This window comes from Oryx dammah, unplaced genomic scaffold, assembly GCF_014754425.2.
Source record: "Oryx dammah isolate SB20612 unplaced genomic scaffold, SCBI_Odam_1.1 HiC_scaffold_18, whole genome shotgun sequence".
Classification (NCBI taxonomy): domain Eukaryota; kingdom Metazoa; phylum Chordata; class Mammalia; order Artiodactyla; family Bovidae; genus Oryx; species Oryx dammah.
The window spans coordinates 49,225,501-49,253,086 of record NW_024070202.1 but is presented as its reverse complement, the minus strand read 5'-3'; the positions used below and the strand labels follow the sequence as shown (position 1 = coordinate 49,253,086).

The window sequence follows — 27,586 nt, the reverse complement described above, 5'->3', positions numbered from 1 at the left end:
TGAGCCTTTGACCCACAGAAGAGCCAGACATGGTCCTCCTCAGGAAAGGAAGCCTTGTGGAGATGGAGATGTAATCATATCTGCCATCCTTGTCACTAGCAAAAGAGATTAGACCATAACGTAACAGGGACAAAACATATCACAGCAAAAGGAAGGAGAAAAAAAAATAAAATGAAAGAACTAATGTGTTTCCATCAACAACCTGGTGAAAATATGAGTAAAGCAACAAAATGGTGGCTTTTTGTGTGTGTGTGTCCATGGCAGCATCTGCCATAAATAGAATGCACAGTACCTGAGTCATCTTCATTCTAAGGTTGGCTAGATTGGGGACATTCCGGGCAACCCAGTGGTTAAGACTTGGGGCTTCCCCCACAGGGATTGGTTCAGTCCCTGGTTGGGGAGCAAAGATCCTACATGCCTTGTGGGGCAGCCAAAAAAGAAAAGAGAGAGAAATTTTATTTATGGGACTTCCTTGCTGCAGCCCACCGGGTCGCAGAGTTGGACACAACTGAGTGACTGAAATGAACAGAACTTGGCTGTCCAGTGGTTAAGACTTCGACTTCCAATGCCAGGGTGTGGGTTTAATCCCTGGTCAGGAAACTAAGAGCTCACATGCCTTGCAGCCAAAAAATCAAAACATAAAACAGAAGGAATACTGTAACAAATTCAATAAAGATTTTTTAAATGGTCCTCATAAAGAAAGAATAGCGAAGAGGGTCTCTCAATCATAACAAAGTTCACAGGGACTCAAATGCTAGAGGTCAAGCCAGAGGCTGAGGCAGAAATGATAAGAAAATAACTTAAATGGGCAATATGCCTTGAATTTCACAGATTAAAAGCATTTTAAAATATATTACAAAAATTCTGATGGATAAAATGGAATAGCCTTGGCTCGAGTTAGCAGCAATGAATAGACTTTGATTTAAATCTTATGTGAGTATCCACAATGCCATAACTTTGGAAACTTTACTAAAAAAAAAAAAAACAAACGAGCAAATTCTTTTCTTGAGCTCTTGCTTTACAAATCAAAAATGCATTGACTGGTTAGTAAACTGAGTCACTTCCTATTGTTCTTTGGCAATCTTTTAAAAATCAATCCATCAAAACCTTTGTTTACTTACCCAATTAATCCATGTCCAGCTCATTGCAGTAAAAAGAGATATCTCTGTCACAAAACACAGTCTAGGTCCCTTAATCCAGCCTCTTTTGATCTCAAAAGGTGGTAACATTCAGTTCAGAGCTCACTCATCTGTAAATTGCATCACATTATCTCTGAGTTATTTAAGAAGCAAGCTCTGTTTGGTTTCAGGCATTTTAACCTGCTAAAGGCAAGAAGCGTTTGCCACATAGTTTCAAAGGTCTTCCACTTACTACAACCCATCAGAGAAAGCAAAATGATTGAACCTATCGGGAATCAGTACGTTGTGGCCAGGCCAGTGTATTCTGCAAATGCTTTTGGGGAAGAACACAAGAAGAAACAAAGACATCATAAGACATTTCTGGATCATCTCAAAAAGCTGTGTCGGTAAGATATTTTCTAAAGTACTGGTATTAGGAGTAAATGAAGCACTTTCTCTGAAATTTTTAAGCTTCCAAGTTCTTCTTTCTAGCCCAGTCTCTAGAGTCAGTCTTATCATCTTTGATTTCCAAACCTCCTACTCCAGGGCTAGAAAGGTAGTCTCTGAAATGAACACCATCTCAGCTCTCGAGACAATCTTTCCATATCAGAAAACTGATAGATGAGGACAGAGGAAAATTTTCTGTCAACTGTTGTGTAAGTCAAGCTGAGGATGACAAATAAGTTCTATTGTACCTAAAGAAAAGAAATACTTTTCTTAAAAAAAAAAATCCTTTGGTGGTAGTCAGGGCAGCTAGTACGTGTAAAGAGGTGAATATTAGCGGGAAGATTAGTGAAATGATATAATCTTTAACAAATTTCCATCTACAATAGGTACTAAACTTAAAATTGGATATTAATTAACTGACCTGTGGTTTTCATTGTTACAGCTGTTCTGCACAAAAGGCCAAGAAAATTGCCTTCTCGTTGTTCCCCATAGCATCTTGGTTGCCAGCATATCGCATAAAGGAATGGCTCCTCAGTGACATTGTTTCTGGAATCAGCACAGGGCTGGTGGCTGTATTGCAAGGTAACTTTTTTTTGAGATGTAATTTATATATCATAAAATTCATCCTTTTAATGTGTTAATTCGGTATTGGGTTTGTTTGTTTTGGATATTTACAAAATCTCGTGCAACTAAGGTTGTGCAACTATCATGGCTAAATAATTCTGAGACATTTTCACCATATCCAACCCCCTCCAAATCTCTTGCAAATCACTTCCCATCCTCCTTCCACCCAGCCCCTTGGCAAAAACTTTCTGTCTCATTGGAGTTATCTATTCTGGACATTTCATGCAAACAGAATCACAGAACATATCAATCTTCTGTGTCTTGTTTCTTTCACTTAGCAAAATGTTTGCAAGTTTCTCCCATGATGTACAAGTCCTTCATGCACTTTTATGGATGAATAAGATCCTGCTCTGTAGATACACCACATTTTGTTTGTCCGTTCATGAGCTGATGGACATTGGGTTGTCTCCACCCTGTGGCTTTTATGAATAACACTGATACTATTATGAACACTTGCCCACAAGTGTTTGTGTGAACGTATGTTTTAATCCTCTTGGATATATACCTAGGAGTATAATTGCTGTGCCATATAATAATTCACTAGCAATGGTGAAGATTCAAAGTCCTCCACATCCTTGTGAACATTTGTGACTGTCTGCCTTTGTTATTTTAGCTATCCTACTGAGTATGAAATGGTATCTCACTGTGGTTTTTTTTTTTTTTTTCACTGTGGTTTTGATTTGCATTCTTCTAATGACTAATGATGTTGAGCATCTTTTCATGTGCTTACTGGCCATTTGTATATCTTTGGAGAAATGTCTATTTAAATCTTTTGTATATTTTAAAATTAGGTAATGTGTCTTTTATTTTTGAGTGGCAATGGTTGCTTACACATTCTGGATAGTAGACCTTTATCCAACATATGATTTGCAGATAATTTCTCCCTTTCTGAGGGATGTCATTTCCCTTTTCCATAGTATCTTTGAAGTACCCATTTTTACATTTTGATGGAGTCCAGTTTATGTGTTTTAAATTTGGCCGCTTAAGCTATAGGTGTCACTAAGAAACCCTTGCTTAATTCAAGGACACAAAGGTTTATACCTAAGTTTTCTTGCAATAGTTTTATAGCTTTAGCTCTTACATTTACATCTTTGATACATTTGAGTTAATAAAACAAGTTTTAAGGTGCAATCTTAAATACTAGAAGACCCTAATGAAAACTTCTATGATCCCTTTGCATGAAATAAAAACACTGATGCTTGTTTATTTACAGGTTTAGCATTTGCTTTGCTAGTCACCATCCCCCCAGGCTATGGGCTATATGCAGCCTTTTTCCCAGTCATCATCTACTTTTTCTTGGGCACTTCTAGACACATATCTGTGGGTAAGTGAATTACTGGGCTAATTAATGCTCATTGCTTTTTCTTTACGAATGACGTTAGCCATGCATTGTGTATGCGTGCTAAATTGCTTCAGTTCTGTCCAACTCTTTGCAAACCTATGGGCTCTAGCCTGCCAGGCTCCTCTGTCCATGGGATTCTCCAGGCAAGAATACTGGAATGGGTTGCCATGCCCTCCTCCAGGGGATCGTCCCAACCCAGGGATCAAACCCAGGTCGCTTATGTCTCCTGCACTGACAGGCGGTCTCTTTACGACTGGCGCCACCTGGGAAGCCCCTGTCATGAATTGTATCAATTCCATATTGTGCAACATCCAGAAGAGGAGTCACAATTTCTTGTAATTACAAATTAGAAATGGGGCTTGGGAAGGAGACCAGAACTTCAGATGGTAATCTTTCTACATGCTACATTTTGGTTGAAAGACAACTGTGCTATGGGGAAGCATAATGACTACAATTCACCCTCTCTTTATTAGGTCCATTTCCAGTCCTGAGTATGATGGTGGGAGCAGTAGTTGTGAGATTAACCTCAACAGACAATACAGCTGATTCAACATTCACTAATAGCTCAATGACTAATGACTCATCAATAGATGAGCAGAAGGTGATGGTGGCCGCAACAGTTACAATTCTTTCTGGAATCATCCAGGTGAGCACTTGTCACATAATCTACCCTCCCCAATCTATGTGTCCTGACTGGTACACATCTTTCTGGTTTTTCTCCTTCTTGCCACCCCTCCCAACTCTTCCTGTTAGCTGGTGTGCCTCCCTCAGTGGCCCATTGGAAATAATATAAGAAGAGTCACTCATGGCAACCATAAGAGGAGGGACAGATCCACTTTGCAAAGAGGAGTGAACGTGGGTCTGCAGAGTAGGAAAAATGAGAACATGGAGGCACATGTGATGACAAGTCAATGCTGAATTCAATAGAATACCTGGGAATTGATACACCCACAGTTCTTACTAAACAGAACTGTATGCAAGTAATAGAGAAACTGGCAGCTTGGAAATTTTTTCTCATTTCACATTGTGTGTGTGTGTTCAGTCACATCATTTGTTTCTGACTGTTTGCCACCCTATGGACTATAGGCCGCCGGGCTCTTCCATGGGACTATCCCAGCAAGAATACTGGAGGGAGTTGCCATTTCCTACTCCAAAGGATCTTCCCAACCCAGGGATAGAATTGGTGGCTCCTGCATTGGCAGCCAAGCAGATTCTTTATCATTTCAGCCACCAGGGAAGCCCTGAAGCTTACCATCTGAGCCACCAGGAAAGCCCCAGATGGTAAAGAATCTGCCTGTAATGTAGGATAACCGGGTTCGATCCCTGGGTTGGGAAGATATCCTGGAGAAGAGAATGGCTAAGCACTCCAACATCCTTGACTGGAGAATTCTATAGTCCATATAGATTAGGGAAGGGCTTAAACACTTACTCCCAAGCCACACCCCCACCACCACTACTGGATTGTAAAAAATGTCCCTGTTCTCAAGATGTTAGATAGTGATAATGTCAAACGCCTCAAGGGGTTGCCTAAAGACAAAAGCGAAAAAAAGTCAATTCAAACCAAGACATAGTGATATGTCAGTTCAATGATGGGGTCTGAGTGCATCTCCGATTCTAGTGCTTTTACAAACTCACAGTTCAGGTTGCATTCTGGTGACAGGAGTGGAGAGTCAGGCCAACTTTCTCTATCCATTTACATTATTGCAAAATCCTAATGCTTTGGGGGAATGAATCAGTTTTGCCCTCAGTTAAAATCAAGCAGTTTTGATGTCATAAACAGTTATGTATTTTCCAACAAAAGTTGACCAACTTGTTTGAGGGAATCTGAATGGATGCTTGCCCATGCATGTAACAGCAACCAAAAAAAAAGGTAACTGACAATTCCCTGGGAAAAATTATGAGGACTGATGTTAGATAAAATTCCACTATGAAAAGTTTATGGGGTGAGTCTCCTAAAAAAACCTTGCCTTCAAAAGAGGAAAGAAAAGAAACGTGCTAGTTCTTGAAGGTATAGTGAAATGATGTGCTATTTGAACACCATGTAACATTTGGGGCGGTGGCGGGGAGGAGGGAAGCAGAGGGAGGTACCTTAATGGGAGGTGTTCCAAGAGGCTGAGACACTTTTTTCTTCCAGACCCAAGAGTGGAGGCTGATCCTCCACAGTCTGAACCATTTCAGTGGCTGATCTTTCAGATTGCCGAGGTATATTGTGAATCGACACTAACAAGGCTCTGCCCTCTCTTTGCAGTTGCTGATGGGGGTTCTACGGCTGGGCTTCGTGGTGATTTATCTGTCTGAGTCCCTAATCAGTGGTTTCACCACTGCTGCCGCTATTCATGTGTTGGTTTCCCAGCTCAAATTTATGCTTCAGCTGACAGTCCCCGCACACACCGATCCATTTTCACTTTTTAAAGTGAGTATTTTTTTTTGGCTTCAAAGATAAGGAATACACGAAATTTACTATCGTGTTTCCCAGAGAACTTTCCTTTTGTGCCTTTGCTACGGGGCTTGCTTAACAACTTCCAGGAAATCAACAGGCTGAGAAATGTATTCACATGAAGAAAAAGTTAGTGGCAAAGAGAACAACACTGAAAATCTTTCACAACTCCCATGCAGCTGATGTAAACAACAGAAATTAAGTATCACTTCTTTAGATTTGACTCTTCAGTATATTTTAAAAGAAAAAAAATGATGGGACACATGATGCAAAGCTTTGTCCCGAGTTTTAAAATCTTTCTCAAAATCTTATGTTGAAAGAAATGTGCTAATTGGATGGCACTGCTTCCCTATTTCTAAAAAAGCAGGTCTTGTTTTTTTAGAATTGAAATTCTTCTGACTCTTATGTATCCTTGTTTATAAAGCAAAAGGAAATTGGCCAATATGTAAATAGAACAGTGGTTCTTCTCTCCTCTGGAAGATGTACTTTAGAACAAACTGTGTTCTTAGTGCCTCTGAATTTATGTATTTAAGTCCTCACTCTTTTTTTTCTTTTGTGAGTCTAGCTAAAGGTTTGTCTCCTCTGTTTATCTTTTCAAAAAGCTAGCTTTTAGTTCCATTGATCTTTTCTATTTTTTTTTTTTTTTAGTCTCTGCTTAAATTCTTCCCTCTCTGTTCTTTGTTATTTCCTTCTTTTTCCTGACTTTGGGGCTTGTTAGTGCTTCTATCAAGACAGTGTTTGGGAGTCTGAGGCAAAACTTGCTCCAAGTTGGAACCAGACCTCTCTCACTCCCATTCAGAGCTATTCCAGAAGTGGAATCTTTTGGGAGTCATTTGGGATCCAGTCTGGGCCTGTTTGAGCTGTCCAGATCCCATAGATATGGAAATCCGACTGGCCTTGAGAATTAAGACTGTAAACAGTGCACAGCTAGCCAGGAAACTATTTTCCAAAGTGACAGAGAGAGTCAATGAAGCAATATCAGGGGTCTGAACCTTAATTTAAAAAGCCAGGAATTCAGGGGAAACATGCTAAGAAAAACTGTCAAAGGTGAAAGGTGATTCCCTGGACAGAGCAATAGAAATGAAGAGAGCAATTATGAAATGAAAACGAAGTGCACATATCGCTGACTCACTTCACTGTGCAGGAGAAACTAACACAGCGTTGTAAAGCAAATTTACTCCAACAATAAAAACAAGAAACAAACAAAAACGATGGCAATGACACCTAAGAGCAGAAGAGACCAGTTCTAAAAGTGGGAAAAGCATCCCAGAAAATCTGACACCAGATGAAGAGCATCGCTAAACCAGTGTGATGACAATGCTATGCTAACTTACTCTTCTCATATCTCCATGTTAGTCTCTACAATTACTAGTGTTTAACATGAGCAGAACAGGCAATTGCTATCCATCTGTCAGTCCTTTCATGTCTTACGTTTATTTATATGCATTTGGAATTAAATGTTGTATCCAAATAACACATTAATATAGCACTTGGGTTTGTTAATTTTTATACTTTCAGGTCCTAGAGTCCGTATTCTCACAAATAGAGAAGACTAATATTGCAGACCTTGTGACATCCTTGGTTATCCTGGTGGTGGTATTTGTGGTTAAAGAAATAAATCAGCGCTACAAAGCCAAGCTTCCAGTGCCCATCCCAATTGAGCTCATTGTGGTAAGTGATCATCTTCAGGCTTCCTTTCATAATTCGTTTGCCTTGGTTTTTTTTTTTTAATTTCTTTTAAAAAAACTTAATTTATTTATTTTAACTGGAGGCTAATTACTTTACAAAATTGTGGTGGTTTTCGCAATACGTTGACATGAATCAGCCACAGGTGTACCTGTGTCCCCCATCCTGAACCCCTCTCCCACTTCCCTCTGGGTTGTCACGAGTGCCCTGTTTCATGCATCGAACTTGGGCTGGTGATCTATTTCACATATGGTAATATACATGTTCCAATGCTATTCTCTCAAATCATCCCACCCTCGCCTTCTGCCTTGTGTTTTTATGTTGAAAGCCCTTCTTATCTGTAAATTAGGAGGTTTCAGTGAGACAGTCAATCTCTCTGCAGTTTGTGGTATGACATTTAGTATGGTATGTCTCTTCATTCATAATTTAATAACTTGCTTTGATGCTTTGAGGTTTCTTTCCATGTAAGGCAAGAGAGCAGCCGTCTGAGAAGCCTGGTGATAGACTCATTGGAATGAAGCTGTGGTTCTGTTTCAGCAGTACATTAGAATTGCCTTGGGACTTTTCAAAAAGTAGCCAAACCTGAGCTTGAGATTCCTATGTAATAGGTCAAAGGGTGGCCTTTGGCAATGGTACTTTTTTTTTTTTTTTAAAGCAAGACTCTTAGTGACATCTCCCATTTCTAACTTGGGCAATTTGCAACTTTGCAGACTGTGATCGCAACGGGTGTGTCCTATGGCTTTGACTTCAAAACCAGGTTTAATGTGGCTGTGATTGGGGAGATGAAACCTGGGTAAGTGTCTTTCTCATGATGGCATCTCCAAGCACCAATTAGAGAGTTAGCAGTAGTGACAGAGGACTCTAAGCTGAAATGCATTAACCCACCTCAGCACTCGCCCTGTATCTGGCATCCATCACGCATCCAGGAGGAAGGCTCACTTCTGTCCTTCGAGGAATAAGTCACGAAGGACATCAGGTCTGCAGTTCTTAATATCAGAAGGTGTCTCCATGTGAAAGAACTCACAAATCAGAGAAGGGACTCACACGCACGTAAAAGCAAGATAGTAGCAGTAGAAAAAGAGGTTAAACTTGTTCCTTCTCGTAAAAAAGAACCGAGAGAAACCAGATTTCCCTGGCCATTAATTACCATAAACATTATGTAGGGTTTTGTTTGAAGTTACTGGAGCCAAGTTCCAATAGTTCAAAGGAGACACTGAAGGAATACCTGCCACACACTGCTTGAGCAATCCAGATGGGCACACTCTGTCCTTTCTCAAGATCAAGTTCAAAACAAGCCCAGAGCAACTCTTACCGCTCCAAAAGGCTGGGAGGTGCAGTTTGTACAAGGAGTCTGAAAATGTAGTCTATTGCCTTTATTCAGTTGTTGAGAGAGATCCAGTTTTGTGCTCTTTCCTTTCTCTGCCTTCTGACCATTGCATCAGTTTCTTCCAGCTTGCTTACCAAGGAAACATTGTATTCCTGGTAACGAAACAAAATGATAACAAAACAAAAATGAAAACCTTCTCTCCTTCCCATACCTAGGAAAGTTTAAGAATTATTCTAGGAATAAGAATTTATATGCATTTCATTGTTGACTTAAAAATAACTAACTTCTAATAGAAAGTGAAAAGTGAAAGTGAAGTTGCTCAGTCGTGTCTGATTCTTTGGGACGCCGTGGATTGTAGCCTACCAGGTTCCTCCATCCATGGGATTTTCCAGGCAAGAATACTGGAGTGGGTGGCCATTTCCTTCTCCAGGAGATCTTCCAGACCCAGGGATTGAACCGGGGTCTCCCGCATTGTAGGCAGATGCTTTACTGTCTGAGCCACCAGGGAACTTCTATTAGAAGCAAATATATATTTTTAAGCAAAAAATATTTTTATCACCAGATAAAAATGTGTTAATACTCGTGATATTTAGATCACAAATATCACTTTAAATGGTAGAAATTAGGCTGAAATTGAAAGACCATTTCTAGGGTTTCTCTCTACTCTGCAACTTTCAGTGATTATACTTTATCTTGTCAGAAGGATTTTGGAAATAAAAGATAAACTTAAGATCACTGACTTACAGTGACATTGCTTAGTAAATGTATTTTAAATGTCAACGGACTTCTCTCCATAGTATGTGTGGGTGAAGAAGGGGGTGACATATTTATAGATCATCACACCCTACAGAGAGGCAGTGTTGCCCAGTAAGCAAATTCATGCTTTCTAGAGGCAGAGTGCCTGGAATTTACTCCAGACTCACTTCCTGACCTTGAGCAAATAATTAAACTCTGTGCCTTAATATCTTTGGCTGTAAAAAATTGGGCTAAAAATAGTAGTTATTATATAGGATTCTTGTAAGGTTTAAGTGAGTTAATTAATGCATGTGATGTCCTGAAGTGCCTGGCCTACTGTAAGTATTCACACTGCACTACTGCTATTCTTAATTTATCACCTAAATTACTGTGCCAGACACTTTACATGCTTTTACACTCCCACTTCTTCTGAGTGATGATTGAGTGAACATTTTAAATGCCCATTGGTGTTTGCAAATAGAATATAAGTGAAAGATAATGATTATTAACTATTGCTAATCTGCTATTAATGAATATGACATCTTAGAAGTGACTTTGTGAAGTCATGTACACTGAGTGCAAATACTTGGCTGAAGGAGAGAGATCATTGAAATAGTAGACAGAACACCAAGGATATATTCAGATTCCAGAGGGACACTGTAATAGTAGCTAAGAGGCACTTTGTACTTTACAATGTGTGAATAGTAGTCACATTCATTGTTTTATTTGAACCTTCCACAAAAATTATGAAGAAAAGAGAACAAGTGTTACTATCAGCACTTTACAAATGAGAAGCCTGGGTAAGGAGCACAGCCAGGAAATCAGTCCAGTTCTCAGGCTGCAAATCCCCATCACATCATTCTGCGTATGGCGTTTAGAGGCTAGAACAAAATAATAATAGCAGGCTTCTGGGTATTTTGGTATAAAATGCAAATTGTATCACTCATTTTATACTTTACATATATAATATTCCTAGCTAACTTTCTGATTTATAAAAGCTGCAGAATATGAAATAATAATACTCCTTCAAAATTAGAGCTAAAACTGTATTAACACTTACAAAACATGAACAGCAATTAAAAAAGAATTGAATGGACCAAGTTAACCCAGTTGTAATAAGTTTTATATCAGAAACAGATGTTTATAGGAGCTGAACATTTTAGTAAATTTATTGAACTGCTCTAAGTCCATGCGGTATAAAAACAGACATATCCTCTGTGACTTCAGTGTTTCCCTGACACAATCCCACTTTAAATGGAAACCCACTCTCCATCACGGCTGTAGTTGGCTGTAGCCGATTAGTGGAGCTCAGGGCAGAGTCCAGCGCTTGTTTGCTAAGAGTTTCCCATGAAAGGTTATTGTTATCAGTGGAGGGAAATATATCTTGCTTTCCTTGTCTCAGAACTGTATTTGCTCAAAGAGCCTTCATCCATGGATAACTATTGGAGGTATCATGAGTGATGCTTTGTAAACCAATGTAACAATACAACTGGGATCTGAGCTGTTTTGCAGGAAGCTTATATTGATCTAAATGTACACTGTAATGCAGCTATACTAACAAAATCATATCAGATTTATCACTATCATTGGACTAGTTTTACAATCTTATATCAAATCCAGGCAGCATTGCTTTTCAACATTAAGATAACAGATTGCAAGGTATTCAGTGGTGCTAAATTCTTGCTAGTCATACTTGAAAGGCACAACTCAGCCTAGAATGCATTCATTCATTCATTGACTTGCTCAACAAATACTGACCACCTGATATATGCTGTGTAAAGTGTTTGATCCTGGTCATAGAACAGTGAACTAGTCATTGTCCCTGCTCTGGGTCTGGGTGAGAGTTTCCAGTTGGGAGGGCGGACGGAAACAGGAGGAATCAAATACTGGAGAAGCACAGACAATCTCGCCTAACCCTGACCTTGGGGATGAGAAATGACTTTCTGGAGGGAAGGATGGGAATGAAGGGAATGGTTCAGGCAGAGGGAACAGCAAGTTAGAAGCTTCCAAGGTGGGAGATGATGGGTGATGAGAAACAAAGAAAACTTGGTATAGCTGGAGTCTAAATTCTGAGAAATGGTGGTAATTAAGCACGATGTGGAGCAAGGGGTCATTGGGGCCTTGCTAAGGAATTTGGATTTTTTCTTGAGGATACAAGGATGCTGTTGAAGGCTTCTAACCAGGTGGGCAACATTCTGACTTGCTTAATTTCAATTTCAGGTTTCAGGCCCCTATCACACCTAGCAGGGAGACTTTCCAAGATACCATTGGAGACTCCTTTGGCATTGCCATTGTTGGCTTTGCGGTGGCCTTTTCTGTGGCCAGCGTCTACTCCCTCAAGTATGATTATCCCATTGATGGCAATCAGGTAAGTATACCACCGACAATGGGTCTAATTAGGCAACTTGAAATACTACTTTGCATACATAATATTGACGGTGCTGCATCTAAAAAAGATTCCTCCTTGCTCTCCTGCCAGGAGTTGATCGCCTTGGGAGCGAGTAACATATTTGGTGGATCGTTCAAAGGATTTGCAGCAAGTACTGCTCTCTCCAGATCGGGGGTCCAGGAGAGTACAGGAGGCAAAACTCAGGTCCTGGGGGGTCTTTGCTAAGAGGCCCATCTTTGCATGAGTCCCTGGGGATTTGGAACCCTGGGGGAAAGTTGAGTTTGTGATGAGAAATGTTCTCCTCTCTACAGATAGCTGGCCTTATCTCTGCCATCATCGTGCTGATTGTCATTGTTGCCATCGGATTTCTCTTGGAGCCTCTACAAAAGGTAGCACTCATTCCTCGGGCTGACATCTCTCTCCTTTGGATGATGAACCGAGGACTCTGGTTCTTAAACTCAGGAGGCATAAACTAAACTAGGGGAAATGAGTATCTACAAACTCTCAAGTACTTCTTAGCCAATATTCTATGGGCCAAAAATATTTCTTTCTCTCCTGGCACTACTTTATAAATGTTAGGAATGCAAATACCCAACAACGCTACTCTTAAAACGCTACACTGCCTTATCAGTTCTACTCTGCTGATCAACTCTACTCTTCAGCCTCTATGTGTTTACCCCAGATATGATTAATGTTTAGATTGGAAGGCACCCCGGCACTGAAGCTTCCATATGGGTTGACTAAAGTGAAGATTTTCTTAAAGGTTGATGCCATTGAGGCCTGTATGGAATTCAGAGAATGGTACTACCAACCACACAGCTTGTTCTTAGGAGTACGCCCTGCAGCTCCCAGAGTGTAGTTTGACTCCAAGACCAAAACGGTCAAAATGATGGATGGGAGCAAACGGTTAGACTTTGACCTTGCACCTTTACCCTCATGCTCCTTTGTCTGCCTCTCCAGAATTACTGTAATTTTTGAGGGTGTAGTTTTATGCTTTGTCCACCACTGTAGGACCCAAGTTACAAAAATAGCAGCGGGCCCTAGGAAACACAGGATCTGTAGTAAACCAAATGATGGTCAGTATATTGTTCTTTGCAGTGTTAATGTGGTTTTGAGGCAGTACAGAGAGCACTGGCTCTAGTCCTGTAGACATTCTTCTAATCCTGCTCTGCTGCTTATTATCTCTGTGATGTAGGCAGATTGGTTCACCTCTTGAACCTCAAGTTGCCCATTTGTAAAACACAGAGGGAAATAGCACCCACTTCACAGAGTTGTTGTGAAAATTAAATGAAATAGGGCATGTGAAGTACTAATATTTAGTCCAGGGTGTGGCACATGATAAACACTTAACCAATGATACCCTTTATTGGGAAGATTATTATTGTTATTCTAAACATCCATTTATACCTCTGACTACAGAGGACATAGACATAGGACACAGGCCACCAAAGTCTGCTGGTTTTTATGTAGGCCTTTTTCTTTGTTGGTTGGTAGCTGGAACATGAGTTTTATCCCAGGTTTCTGGTGTCCTGATGTGGTTATCCCAAACCTGGCCAAACAGTGCACAGTACTTGTCAAAATTATGCATTTTTATTGTGCTAACCTGATTTCCAAAGGAATGGCATGAAAGGAGTCAAAAAGTCACCCCTAAAGAAATATTATGTGTAAGAATGTATATCTCATTAAAAATAAATGCACACACAACCCCCCTACATAGAGAATTCAGCCCGGTGTACTTCTTCCTGTGTGTATCTTTGGTCTCTACCTCACCCACTTCAATTTGGAGAAACTAAAAAAAAAAAGCAATTGCCACTTAAAATCCTATCTCCTTTAAAAAAAAAAAAAAAAATCCTATCTCTTTCATAAATAAATGACACCAACAACACCGGCCAGGATGTTAATCAAAGGCCCTACTTTGTAAAGGATCCATCTGACAATTACTTCTTAGATCACTGTGTCTATAATGTTTTAGTTTCATCTAAATAACTGGTCTGTTTTATCATATGAAGGCAAAATAACCTTTCATGATAGCTAAGAATGAATGCTCCTTAAGCGCTTATTAAGTATCAGCAGAGTTCTAAGTGTTTTTTTAATAGTTAATCCTGAGTATCAGTTACAGTCAGGATAGCCAGTTCCTGGTAAAATGATCCCCCTTTCCCTGTCTGTGGCTTCTCAATGCTCTGTAATCTTTGTTTTTTTTTAAGGAGTTATTGTGTATGTATTTCATTGTAAGCTGTTACAAATTTTTTTAATTTAAAAACATTTTAATCGATGTATAGTTAATTTACAATGCTGTATTAGTTTCATGTGTACAGGAAAGTGGTTCAATTATATATTCTTTTTCAGATTCTTCTCCCTTATTGGAAGATACTGAGTATAGTTCCCTGTGTTATACAGTAGGTCCTTCTGATTTGTGGGTGTTTAGTCACTAAGTAGTCACTAAGTAGTTTAAGTCCGACTCTTTTGAGACCCCCATGGATTGTAGCCTCCCAGCCTCCTCTGTCCATTGGATTTCCCAGGCAAGAATACTGGAGTGGGTTGCCATTTCCTTCTCCAGGGAATCATCCTGATCCAGGGTTCAAACCTGAGTCTTCTCATTAGCAAGCAGATTCTTTGCCACTGAGCCACCAGGGAAGCCCCTTTGTTATTTACCTAGTTTCAAATTGTTTTTCCATGGAATACTGACTAGGTACGAATTAATGAAAAGAAAAAAATAACATGTCTCCTTTGCAAGTTGCACTTGACTTGTTTTATACTAAAGTTCCCCAAAGCAGGAGGCTTATTGTACAGAGTTCTATGAACCATTCATCCAGCTCCCACAGGGGTGGCATCTTACACAGCTACACAGCAATATCAAAACCAGTACATTGACACTGGAAGGACAGGTGCTGAAGCTGAAGCTCCAGTACTTTGGCCACCTGATGCAAACAACTGACTCATTGGAAAAGACCCTGACGCTAGGAAAGATTGAAGGCAGGAGGAGAAGGGGACGATGAGATGGTTGGATAGCATCACCAACTCAATGGACATGAGTTTGAACAAGTTCCCGGAGTTGGTGATGGACAGGGAAGCCTGGTGTGCTTCAGTCCATGGGGTCAAAGAGAGTTGGACACAACTGAGTGACTGAACTGAACTGAGCTGAAGCTTTGAATTCTGTTCCAAGACCCCCAAGCTCCCTGAGGTTTGTTTTTTTTTAAACAAAGAGCAACACCCACTCCCTACTACAGTAAATAGACACACACTAGACTATCTCTGATTAGAAAGAATTGCTTTCAGTCACAGGTCTTCAGATCTGCCTTTCTCTGTCCCCAGGTACAGATGAGTAAGTGCTATCAGATGGCACGTCCCTGTCACCGTGGTGGAGCCAAAATCATACCTGGGGATAGGTCAGAGTTCCAGGGCTGCTGTGCTATGCATTGGCATTGTACACAGGAAAAGGGTGTATCGTTTGATAGCCTTTGAGGCCCTTGAAAGGATTCACTTATCTACAGCCTTCACCTTTGCTTCTATATGGTTATTGGATTATCTCAAAGTACATCTGCTCTTCATGTTTCCATAGTCTGTCCTGGCAGCTTTAGCACTTGGAAACTTGAAAGGAATGCTGATGCAGTTTGTGGAAATACGAAGATTGTGGCGAAAGGATAAGTATGATTGTGTAAGTAGAGGTGATATTATCTGAGAGAAGAATTGGAATTGCATTTTAATGCTGATGTAAAATGTATATTTATATTGTAAACAAAAGGAAATCTTGTTTCTGTCTACCTGTTCAAATAACCTGTTTGTTTTATTTGCTATCTTGAAACTGCACACTCTAATGATTATTCTCTGGGATTTTAATGAAAAATGATGAGTTACTTACAAGTAGGAAATAGTCCATGAAGCGCAAAGAGACGACTTCTTAGATCTCTTCTAAAAATTCTTGTCGTCATCTCTAATGCCACAGAAACTCTGAATCTTACGGTATTCATTGCTTCTGGTCTTCATTACCTCGTATGGCAGTGTCCAAAGAAGAACTCAAATTCTGAACGTTCCTTTTGGAAACACTCTGTAAAGCCTCCCCTCACTCTCAACAAGCCTTGCTCTGAGAACCTGTGTCCCTAAATTATATCAGGGTCAAAGTCTGTGGTGTAAAAAGGCTTGTTAACATAGCCTATGGTTCTTAACAAGCATAAAGTAATAAGCCAGGTTTAGTTTTGCTGCTGCTAGATCAGTGTTAGGGACTTTTACACTTCTGGGGCATGCTAGGAGTCTGATAGAGATAAAAGTGTTAGTCGCTCAGTCGTGTCCAACTTTTTGTGACCTTATGGACTATAGCCCACCCACTAGTCTCCTCTGTCCATGGAATTCTCCAAGCAAGAATACTGAAGTGGGTAGCCATTCTCTTCTCCAGGGCATCTTCCTAACTCAGGAATCGAACCCTGGTCTCCTGCATTGCAGGCAGATTCTTTACTAGATGGGCTCCCCAGGGAAACCCCCAGCAGAGATAGTAGTCTTTAATTAAATCAGCAGACCAAAAGTAAGATATTAGTCCAGATTCTACCAATTAATAACAAACAGCAACTGGTTCTGGAATTTTAGCTGGGACAGATTCAGTCATTTCCTTAACTGATTCAGGGATGGGGTTAGAAAATGGATACACTCTCTCGGGATTTTTAAAAAGATTTGCTTGTGCTTCTGCAGCATCTGAACCTGAGCCAGCAGAATGACCAGAAGGCAGCTCCCTTCTGCTGTGTACTCCTGACCTCTGCTTTGGACCCTAGAAGTTCATGCTTTCTTATAGCTCTGAACCTAGGACACTGTATTTGAATCAGAGTAGTAAACGGTAATGTATGTGTTGCTTTTTTTTTTGACAGCTAATCTGGGTCATGACCTTCATCTTTGCCGTTGTCCTGGGGCTCGGTTTAGGCCTGGCAGCTAGCGTGGCATTTCAGCTCCTGACTATCGTCTTCAGGACTCAGTTGTAAGTGCTCATTGTGGTCTGCATCCTTTCAGGCTTTGACTTGCCTGGGTCAGAGGAGGAAAAAACCTGTCAATGGTTAGGGGGAAAGCAGTTTAGTTGATAGGTATGCAAATCTATCAAGACTGGCCAGACTGGGACTTCCCTGGTGGTCCAGTGCTTGATTCTGCACTTTCAGTGCAGAGGGTGTGGGTTTGATTCTTGGTTGGGGAACTAAGATCCCACAAGCCTTACCATGCAAACCCCACCCCCCTAAAAGAAAAGAAAAGAAGATTGGCCAGTCTATTCTGCCTCACTCCAAGGCCTGAAGGCAAAAGATGCCCAACCTTACATCAGCCGAATCTCACCAGTTGTTGGTCTGCTTCCTTCTTTGACAATTCAAATAAATCATAATTATCTGTTTACCCAGCTGTAAACTGGAAGTAATTCTGAGCAAGTTTACTGTCTTTGCCTCAGACTTGTTAAACACAGGGCAAGTGTTCCTGAGAAGATTCTGAGATTCTGTGTGTCTGAGGGAGGGTTGTTTCTCTGGGCAGGTTGTTAGATTGGACTCCCACCTGGAAATCATGGAGCTGGATTTAGAGAACTTTTCAAAGGCCTCTTTCAACCTAAAATGCCACAAAAGCCACTTAGAAGTCTTGATTTTTTTTTAACAGAATTCAAACAGATTTCCTCTCCAAACATCTTCTGGATTCTTAAATTTGTTATAAAATATCACCACCATGTGGTCACTCAGCCTTTGATGGATTATATGACGTGACAGAGAGAGGATTCTTGGGATCTAAGGTGTTCTAGAACAGAAGGTGTTATCATACTTAAGTTTGATGGACTGATGGAATACATTTACATTGAGATGTTCCCACACTCTTCTATTTACTTATATTTTCATTCATTTCTTGGGGACTCATCAAACATAAGAGACAAATTGAGTGGTTGTAGGCAAGCCATAATAGTTCTCCATGTCCTCATCCATACAACAAGGTGATTGTATCTGCCTTATTTCACCCAATAACTGTAATATTCAGAATCAAAATGGCAAAGGCAAATGGAAGTACTTTGTAAACTGGATGTGGGAGATGGGAGAGGAGGCACAGTTTTGGAGCTGTGGGAGGTCAGTCAAACAAGGTGTTTGCCCTCCAGGGCATGATGGCATGAGAATTCTCCAATCTTTAAATTTTGGATAAGCGAGCCTGCTTTGGGTTGCTAGGAAAACACCAGCGTTAGCCTTATAGGCTTAATAAATATGCATGAATGATTCACTTGGTGTTGATTTTCCCTACAGTCCCAAATGCAGCACCCTGGCTAATGTTGGAAGGAGCAACATCTATAAAAATAGAAAAGATTATTCTGAAGTAAGGTTCATTTTTTTACTCTTATTTGCTAAGTAATATTAACATAAATCTAATGGGCACCATCTAATATGATTTATCTGCCTTACAGATATATGAACCAGAAGGCGTGAAGATTTTCAGATGTCCATCTCCTATCTACTTTGCAAACATTAGTTTCTTTAAGCAGAAACTTATTGATGCTGTAAGGTTTGGGGTTATTAATTTTTTTTTAATTCCACTGAATACCTAGGAATGAAACGCTTATTCTATAATAAGGAGGAGGGTCACTGACTTCACATATACTGCAGATGGGTAGTGTTCATATTTTTGTATCCTTTGTCCCAGGTGGAACTATCTTATAAGGGGTCCATTAACATGTTAGGAAATGAGGCTCTTTATATAAGGTCCAATATAGAGACTCTTTTCATTATATATTGCTGTAAAGTAAAAAGATTTACCATAAGATAGATGCTCTCCTATAGATTTTCCTTGGGAATCAACTTCAGAAACAATAGGAGTCTTTAATATTTGACTGCATCATTGAAGAGATTCAGGATAGCAAATGAATACTTAAAAATGAATAAATAAAATATAAATGAATATTTAACACTAAATAACAACTAGTGTCCCTGGTGAACTGGAAAGAAGCTGACAAAAAAGCAGACTTTAAGGTTAAGAAACAAAAGCTCAGCACTCTTTCACGTTCCTTCTGGTCCACTCTGTCCCTCACATAGAGCTGCCTTAAGCCCTAACTAGTTTTAGTCATCTGTTGTGCATCAAATATCTTTCTACCCAAGTTTTTTTTTTTTTTTTTTTTTTTTTACAAAAATGGGATCAGATTGTCTATCTGGCTTTAGATACTGTTCTTTTCACTTAATCTAGTATCTTTTCATCTCACTACATTTTTTGGTCAAGGGTTTTTTATTATATAATTTGATCCTCCTTATTACTCTGGGCTTCCCAGGTGGTGTTAATGGTAAAGAACCCTCCTGCCAATGCAGGAGACATAAGAGATGAGGGTTTGATCCCTGGGTCAGAAAGATCCTCTGGAGGAGGAAATGGCAACCCACTCCAGTATTCTTGCCTGGAGAATCCCATGGACAGAGGAGCCTGGCCGGCTACAGTCCATGGAGTCGAAAAGTCAGACAAGACTGAGGTGACTTAGCACGCACACATGTACTTATTACTCTGGAGCTAAATAATACTGCAGTAAGAACACATTTGTTTTGGAAAGGAAAAAATGAAGGTTACCCTCATATCTAACACTAAAATTATAAGAAGTTCATATAGTAGATATTATAATTATATAAATTCTAATAGAATAAAAAATATCTAGAAGCAGGATACTAATTAGATATCACTCATATTCAACAAATGGAAAAAAATAAAATGAAATTCCCTAAGGGTTGTGTGGAAAGAAAACAAAAACTTCAAATAGTTTCGATCCATTTGTGGATACTCTAGGGATAAAACCTGGATGGTACAGAGGTTTTTCAATGTTAGTCAACTGCATAGAGTAGCAGACCATAGGTCTGATACAATGTCCTCAACGATGATGTTAAATTTTGAATTTCAAAGCAAATTTAAATTTTAATGTAAATATCTTTCATATATGTCCCAGTCCCTCAACCCATCCCACTTAATTATGCTATAATTATCCCATTTAATTAAGTAGAATTATGCTATAGCTAGAATTAGGTTATATAAGTAGAATTATGCTATACAAGTAGCAGAATATTCAGCATTCTTGTAACACACCGATGGGTTTTTCAGATTGGCTTTCGTCCACTACGAATTCTTCGCAAGCGCAACAAGGCTTTGAAGAAAATCCGAAAAATGCAGAAGAAAGGCCTGCTACAAGTAACACCAGTAAGTTCTTTCCCACATTTCTACGTATTACAGCTAAAATCTTAGTAAAAGGTAGTTCAAGTGGTTGGTTCCATTTCTTTTAATGAAATGGCAGATAAACAAGGTACTCCATGTGTCGATTAGTGTCATGTTTTTAGGGGTCTCTTTAAAATTGTATTCTCCAGGGAAAATGTTTATTCTCCAAATAAAAGAATTAAAATCCCATCACTTGAGCCAACTTTGACTCTATGCTTCAGAAATTCACTGGTTAACCTTAACATTCAGTGCTTTTCCTGGTCAGAGTTTTTATGCATGTTAGTATCCTCTCTTGCAGAAAGGATTTATATGTACTGTTGATGGCTTTAAAGATTCTGATGAAGAGCTGGACAATGATAAGATTGAAGAGCTGGATCAGCCCATCAATACCACAGACCTGCCTTTCCAAATAGACTGGAATGCTAATCTTCCTCTCAACATTGTGGTCCCTAAAATCAACCTCCACAGCCTCATTCTTGACTTTTCAGCAGTGTCATTTCTTGATGTTTCTTCAATGAGGGGTCTCAAAACGGTAATTTTTTTCTGAATGAAAACAACTAATCAGTGACTACAGGTTAAAAAAAAAGTTGTATTTGTGGACGGATGCTCCTTTAGATAACACATGCATGCTTAAGCAGAAGTAAAATTTAATCTTAGAATATTTCATGGAGGGAGTGCAGGTGGGGTGTGTTTGGTGGACTCTTTAAAGTGCATTTCCCATGAGACTGCATATAATTTCTGACATATGCTTATAGGCAATACTGCTCACAATCCTATTAAATTCCAGTTCTGCTGTGTTTCAAATCTTTGTGGGTATTCTATCTAAATTGTCCTGAAACAGAGATCTTGCAAGAAAGTAGAATAGTGGTCCTTTTATTTTTATCCTCATCTATCATAAGCCAATGAACTTTAACTTGGCTATATAACAATGTCTTTTTTTTTTTAAGTTAGATATATGAAAGAATATATGTCACGTATGATTTTAAAACACAGAACTGTAACAATCTGGTTGCAAGCTGTTTCCTTACCACAGGTTTGTCAACGTTCTAAAAGAGTTTCTAACAGAAATGCCAAAACAGATATAAAGAAAATTTAAGAATGTTAACATCCCCCTCTTTTGCTTTTTTTTTTTTAAACAGAAATCTGCCTACATAAAAACTGAGCTAAGATCTATTAAGTATAGGTGAACTGGATATAAAATTAGAAAACAGGATTAATTTTATCTCCTTCAAACTTAACCTTTTAAAAAAATATTAGTATCACATGACCTTTGAGACTGCTTTTTCTTTGTTTGCTTTTGTCTATTTATTTTTGTTTTGAAGGAGAAAATACACATAACATTTATTTTTTGATCTTGGCATATAGCACAAAAGACAGGGACTCTACCTTAGGTTTCCTGAAGGTCCTAATTCTTACTTCAGTCCAGTAGAGCCTCCAAAAGTTTTTACTGATGATAGTAGTGATATTAATGATCACTATTGATATTAATGTAAACAGGAAAAGCTACTTTCCTTATCTTTTATAACCTTACTCACATCACTACTGGCATTTGTTCTGAGCCTCGAGACCAGGAAAATGGATAAAGATTCTTTGGTGCTAGACACATTCAGGCACTGTGGACAGGAATAATGAACAACAAATGGGTTATGGGTTTTTTAAAACGTTTGTATAGATAGAAAGCTCTCGTAAAGATCATTCCATAGAAGAAACTGTTTAAAAATTACATCAGAGTTCCTCTTTTGAGTCAGAGCAGACATTTTTCCATCATATTTCCTTCAAGAATGATCGTCTTTAACTTTTGACTGAAGAGAAGAGTTCTTTCCTTTAGACTTCTGTCATAGAGCCTTGTTATTAATTTTAGTATCTCTATAGTATTATCTTTTAAAAATGTAAAGGGCTCTGAAAGCAACATGTTAGCGTAAGACACAATTATGATAGTTTTCTTTACGTTTCTGACAAGTGAAACTGTTCCCTAAGGAAGATCTGCTTTCTTTTTAACAGATTCTACAAGAATTCATCAGGATCCAGGTAGATGTGTATATTGTTGGAACTGACGGTAAGTTGTTTTATTTTTATTTTCTGACAATCCCTTTACTGTTAGCTCTCAATCTAGACAGCTTCTCCTAAGAACAGGCATTTTTTATGATCACCAAGAAGGTCTATTTGTAGATTTCCAACAACAATCTCCAGGGAAACGGCATCTTTATATTTGAGTTGTGTTGATACATAATTGACTTTACAATTTTAATTCTAGTTTAACAGGCAGCAAAGGAGTGAATATGTAACCTAAGTTTACTCTAAACTTTCTAAAAAAGTATGTTTACTCTCTTCCTTGCCTCCATTGAATTAGCAGCCCATAATTACCTGGTTTCTGTTTCACTTCACTGATGAGGCTGCCCTTGCCAAGGTCAACAATGATATCCCGGTGATCAAAGATCAACCACCCCCATCCCAGCCTCATTCTCTCGGAGCTTTAACAGCGGGCTCTTTCTTTGGCCTCTGTCTCCCTGACTTTTGAAAGACCTTTCTTCTGAGTCCCTTCCCACCCTTCTCAGAGCTCTGCAGTATCTCACATTGGTTCCTATCCACACTGCTATCTATGTTAATGAACCCACAAACTGTATCTCCAGCTCAGACCTTTTTTCTGAGCAGCAGACCCGTGTATTCAACCATCTGGATGTCCTCCAACTACCTAAGATACACATATTCAAATCTAAATATATACATCCCCCCAACTACTACTTCTTTTCTATCTTGGTCACTACATCACCACATACCCACCCAGTTGCCCAAAGTACAAACTTTGAAGCCATCTTTAATCTCTCCTCCCCATTCCTCTATATTCAGTGAGTCACCATGAATATTTAATATTGAATCAGTCTCTTCCTCTCCATTTCTACAGCCTTAATCTAGCTCCTTATCCTTTCTCATCTAAGTCCTCTGAAAGAACTAATCAGTGTCCTTGTCCATCCCTAGAATGTTCTCCCATCCCATTTTCTGACTCATCCCATTAATCTTTCTCATGAAGCTTATAGTCCAGTGGGAAAGCCTGATAATACAAAGATATTTCAGGTAATGAAAAATGCTGTCAAGAAAAAAATCAGGGTTGAGACACAGAGCAACAGGGGTAATGCTATTTTACACAGGTGATTAAGGATGTCCAGAAACTCAACATTTGAGCAGAGACTGGAATGAAGTGAAGGAATCAATCTTAAAAGTGTCTTGGGAGAAAGCATTTTAGGGAGGGGAGGACAAGTGAAATTGAGGGAGGTATAAAACTGGCATTAATTTTTGCTCTGTACTGGCTCCTGTCCATAAAATCTACAGATATACCCTAGTTTCAAGGGTTCCTTATAATTAAAAATATCCTCTTAATCTCAGTAATCCTTTAAACAATTTTACTCTTCCATCATCCCAGTTCTCTTGAAAGCATCTCATCCTGCTGCCTCTGCTGCCTGGCATCCCTCTAGGTCCTTAACTAAGATCATCACCCTTGCTCACTGAATGCCACCTGCATCCTGACAACCACAGTGCTCTCATCTCCCTCTACTGCAGTTACTGCTAGGTCTTGTCCTTGTTGAAAGCTTCCCTGTGAACAGACTTTCCCACCTCCACGCTTTCATACCTTCTCTTCCTCCTCTTTCCCCAAATCCTAGGCATTCTTTAAATGGTATCTGCTTCATTAACTTTCCCAGAATCCTGCCAAGAGGAAACAATCTTTACCCTTCTCTCTCTGAATTTCCACAGCACATGATCTGTGCCCCTCTTATTCATTTGACAACAATGTGAGGACCTACTATATTCTAGGCATTATTTTAAGAACCAAGAAAACATTAATTTAAAAAATTAGATTGCTTCCTACCTCTATGATTCTACTTTTCATTAAGATAATATGTATGTGCTCTGTCTTCCTCAAGGGCAAAATTCACGTCTAATTTATCTTTTGATCCTACCCAGCCAGAGCTTTGCATATAATAGACATGAGGCAATATTTGATTGACTGATCTCAGCCAACGATGCTGGTTAGTTCTTCCAAGAATAAAAGTAATTCCTCAAAGATTACTGGAGAGGTAATGGAGGGAGCCAAGGAAGACGTTTTCTGATGGTATCCAGCAGCTTTGGTAAAATGGACTACAGTAAGCCAATTGGTAAATCCAGAACCATGACATTGGTCCATGACTATATGTTCTATTTTGGCAGAATCTCCATTTTTAGTAATAAGCCACCTTTGAAACTCCTGTTATTAACAAGAGAAATTAACCCACAAGGCTCCTGCCTAAAAGTGTTTCTCATTTGATCCTTTTTGGTATTTTACATGTAATTTTATTACAAAGATGTCCTTCAGTTCCAGAAGACATTGTACTAATGGTACACTAATATTGTATGGCTACAACTCCAAAACACTTTACCGAACACCAGTGAAACGCACATTTGAAAACAGACATTCAAGTCCCCAACCTCAAGGAGAAACCCATGGTCAAACACTTAACTTCTGTTATTCTTTATTTCCTCTCTTCAGATGACTTCATTGAGAAGCTTACACGGTGTGAATTTTTTGATGATGAAGTCAAGGACTCAATATTTTTCTTAACAATCCATGATGCTGTTTTGCATATTTTGATGAAGAAAGATTATAGTACTTCAAAGTTTAATCCCATTCAGGTATCAACTTTTGGGCAACTTTCATGTTTGTATAAACCACCACCAGTACTTCTTAAATTTCTCTTTATTTTTCAACATTAAAAAGCATATTCCTAATTCTTAATTCCATCCTGGTTTTCTCAGGAAGTAGAAGCAAAATCTGATGATTTCACCATCAGTACAAATGGAGGGTTACGTAATCGGGAATGTCAGGTAAGAATCTTCAGCAGGTTTATGTATACATAGACAGTATGACAAAGAACTTTCAAAATGCTGAGGCCTTTTCCAGCACGCTACAGAAAGTCCAGCACCTGTTTGAGCCTCTGTGCCTCATTCCTAGAAAACTGAAGCAATCCCCATCTAATAGGGACATAAGGGGAAAATAAACTCAGATCAATACAAAAAGAGATGGAAAACAGTGATCCTAGACCTCTTATTGCAATAATGAGCATATAGAAAGAGAGTGTTTTATGTTTTCAAAGTATTTACAACCAAGATCTTATTCTGGTCTTGTCATAATCCATGAGGCAGAGAAGAAAATACTATTTCTACCTACAGATGAATTCATGATGGAGCTGAGAAGCTAAGTACACTTCCTGACCCCTAGAGGCATGGGAAGCCCCCAGCCAGTATCTAGCTCAGTGCTGAATGTTAGGTTCCTTCACTTCCTTACTAGAAAGAGTTGCCAAATCATTTAACTGTATAGTGCCATTTCATTCTAGAACATTCATTTCTAGAATATTCAGTCCTTTAAAGGTCTGTCCCTAGTTTGGGAAAAGCAGAACTACAAATCAAAATGAGTATCCCCTATAAAGCAAGTATATGGTAAGTGCCTTACATTCATGATTTCAATCTTTACAACATGCAAAGAAGATATCTTCATTTCACAAATGAGGAAATTAGAAGGGCTCAGAGTTAAACTAATTTGCTTAGGGTCATGTACCAAATTGACAGCAATAGGATTTGAAGCAAGATCTGTCTGATGTCAAGATCTATCTTCTACAGACTATATTATACTGGCTCTATCCTTTGGTGAAAAACTATTGGAAGTGAGGGTCCCAAGGAAGAATCCAATGCTTGTCTTCTTCTCTCATATGAAGAAAAGTCTAAGCGTATCAAAAAGGAATTTAAGTTAGAAGCAATGTATAGCATTAAGATAACCCTGTGTGATTATTAAGAGCTCAAATAGAAAAACCTTAGATAAAAAAGCCATTCCAGAAAATTTGACAGACCTGAAGGGTGAGGGGAACCATAATTCTGCTTCCTGGGGTTGTTTTCCAGGGAAATTCACACCTAGCACCGTGTCTGAGGACTCTATAAAGAGAGCCTTACCAGAAACCCTCTGCCCAGTAGCTGGACTCAGAATTGTCACCAAGTTTTAAGGGATAAAGTAAAGGAACAGAATTTCAATCCAATGTCTGATCAAAGCTTTAGAACCAACTGTCAGACAGAATATAGTCAACACCATCCTGTATCTGTTTCTCTATATTTTAAAAAAACAAGCATTTAACACAAGCCCCTTGCATTACTTAGAGGAAGATAAAACTGGCGGTTGTGGTTATGCCACCAGTGGTGATTCATGTAAAAGCTGAGTGTCCCTAGCCAGCACACATAAGCCCTTGGAGTTTGTGTGGCCCCTGAAACAAATGTGAAGAAATAATTACTAAATACATTATATTATTTTGGTTAAATTAGGCCTTTGAAAAATACACTTCTACTACAACATGGTATCACATGGGTCTACATTAACCAAATATCCCTGGAAGATGTTTGATCATTAAAATTGAAGACAAATTTGTTGGTGAATCCAGTAAACTCTAGCTCCCAATTTTAATCAGATTTTACTCCTTTTCATACAAGATATGATTATTAAAAGGGATAGAACTTAACAAGTCTTTTAAAACAAAAACTTTCTCTCTTCTTCTAGGTACCAATTGAAACAAAATTCTAAACAAAATGTCTCATCCCTCACATAAAGAAGAACTTTATACCCAGAAAGTTATTGCTAAGTTCATACATTGTATGAAGAGTATTTCTGACAGAAATTATGTTTCAAACTTTGGAACGAGATTGTTCTAGCATGGTATATTTTTCACATATCTAGTAACCAATTATGTAAATGCTTTTAATTTTCTACTTTGTAGATTTATCAAAAGAAAATTATTTTGTTTACAAGTATTTTTATAGCACTGACAGATTTCCATCAAGCCACTACTTTTGTGCAGTTTGCAGTGCATTTGCACCACTGCTTTGAATCTTGTAATTTATATAGTTCATACTGACATATATTCATTTAAAAAAATCAATTGTACAATAGGTGTGTCTTGCTTTATTAAGTTTCTTATTAGCTTTCTGAAACATGCTGAGTCCTCTTTACAGTGATCTGACTGGAAACCTGCTACATGAGAATCCTTCTAACCTTTCTGCAATGAGACTTGTATTTTATAAATTTATTTATTTTATGTAACAGAAATTAAACATCATCACCAACAGTAAAAGATTCAGTGGCCTCTGTTCAACATAAAGCCACTCTGTTAACGGGAAAAGTTGTCCCAGTTGTTTTAGATCTCACTTCTAAATGTCTGTCAAAGTACTCTTTCATCCTTTATTAATAGTCTTACTGAGAGGGCTTGTCTACTTGACTTAAAACCAATTACAGAAAAATAAA

The 27,586-nt window shown here is 38.9% G+C and overlaps 1 protein-coding gene across 2 annotated transcripts; it reads left to right on the top strand.

The window, feature by feature from the left end:
* Positions 1–1,327: 1,327 nt before the first annotated feature.
* Positions 1,328–27,416, top strand: SLC26A3 (solute carrier family 26 member 3). 2 transcript variants are annotated; one of them, XM_040260836.1, is made up of 20 exons: positions 1,328–1,525; positions 2,008–2,147; positions 3,403–3,513; positions 4,005–4,177; positions 5,780–5,944; positions 7,487–7,639; positions 8,365–8,447; positions 11,937–12,084; positions 12,196–12,309; positions 12,417–12,494; positions 15,665–15,760; positions 16,959–17,065; positions 18,345–18,414; positions 18,503–18,595; positions 20,167–20,262; positions 20,576–20,809; positions 22,279–22,333; positions 24,797–24,939; positions 25,063–25,131; positions 26,846–27,416. In XM_040260836.1, the coding sequence occupies exons 1-20, from the start codon at positions 1,395–1,397 to the stop codon at positions 26,867–26,869; spliced, it is 2,283 nt and encodes a 760-aa protein (XP_040116770.1). In that variant the 5' UTR covers positions 1,328–1,394; the 3' UTR covers positions 26,870–27,416. The 2 variants fall into 2 exon arrangements, with proteins under 2 accessions (XP_040116770.1, XP_040116769.1); XM_040260835.1 differs by lacking the exon at positions 26,846–27,416 and having other exon boundaries at positions 25,063–26,308.
* Positions 27,417–27,586: the final 170 nt, after the last annotated feature.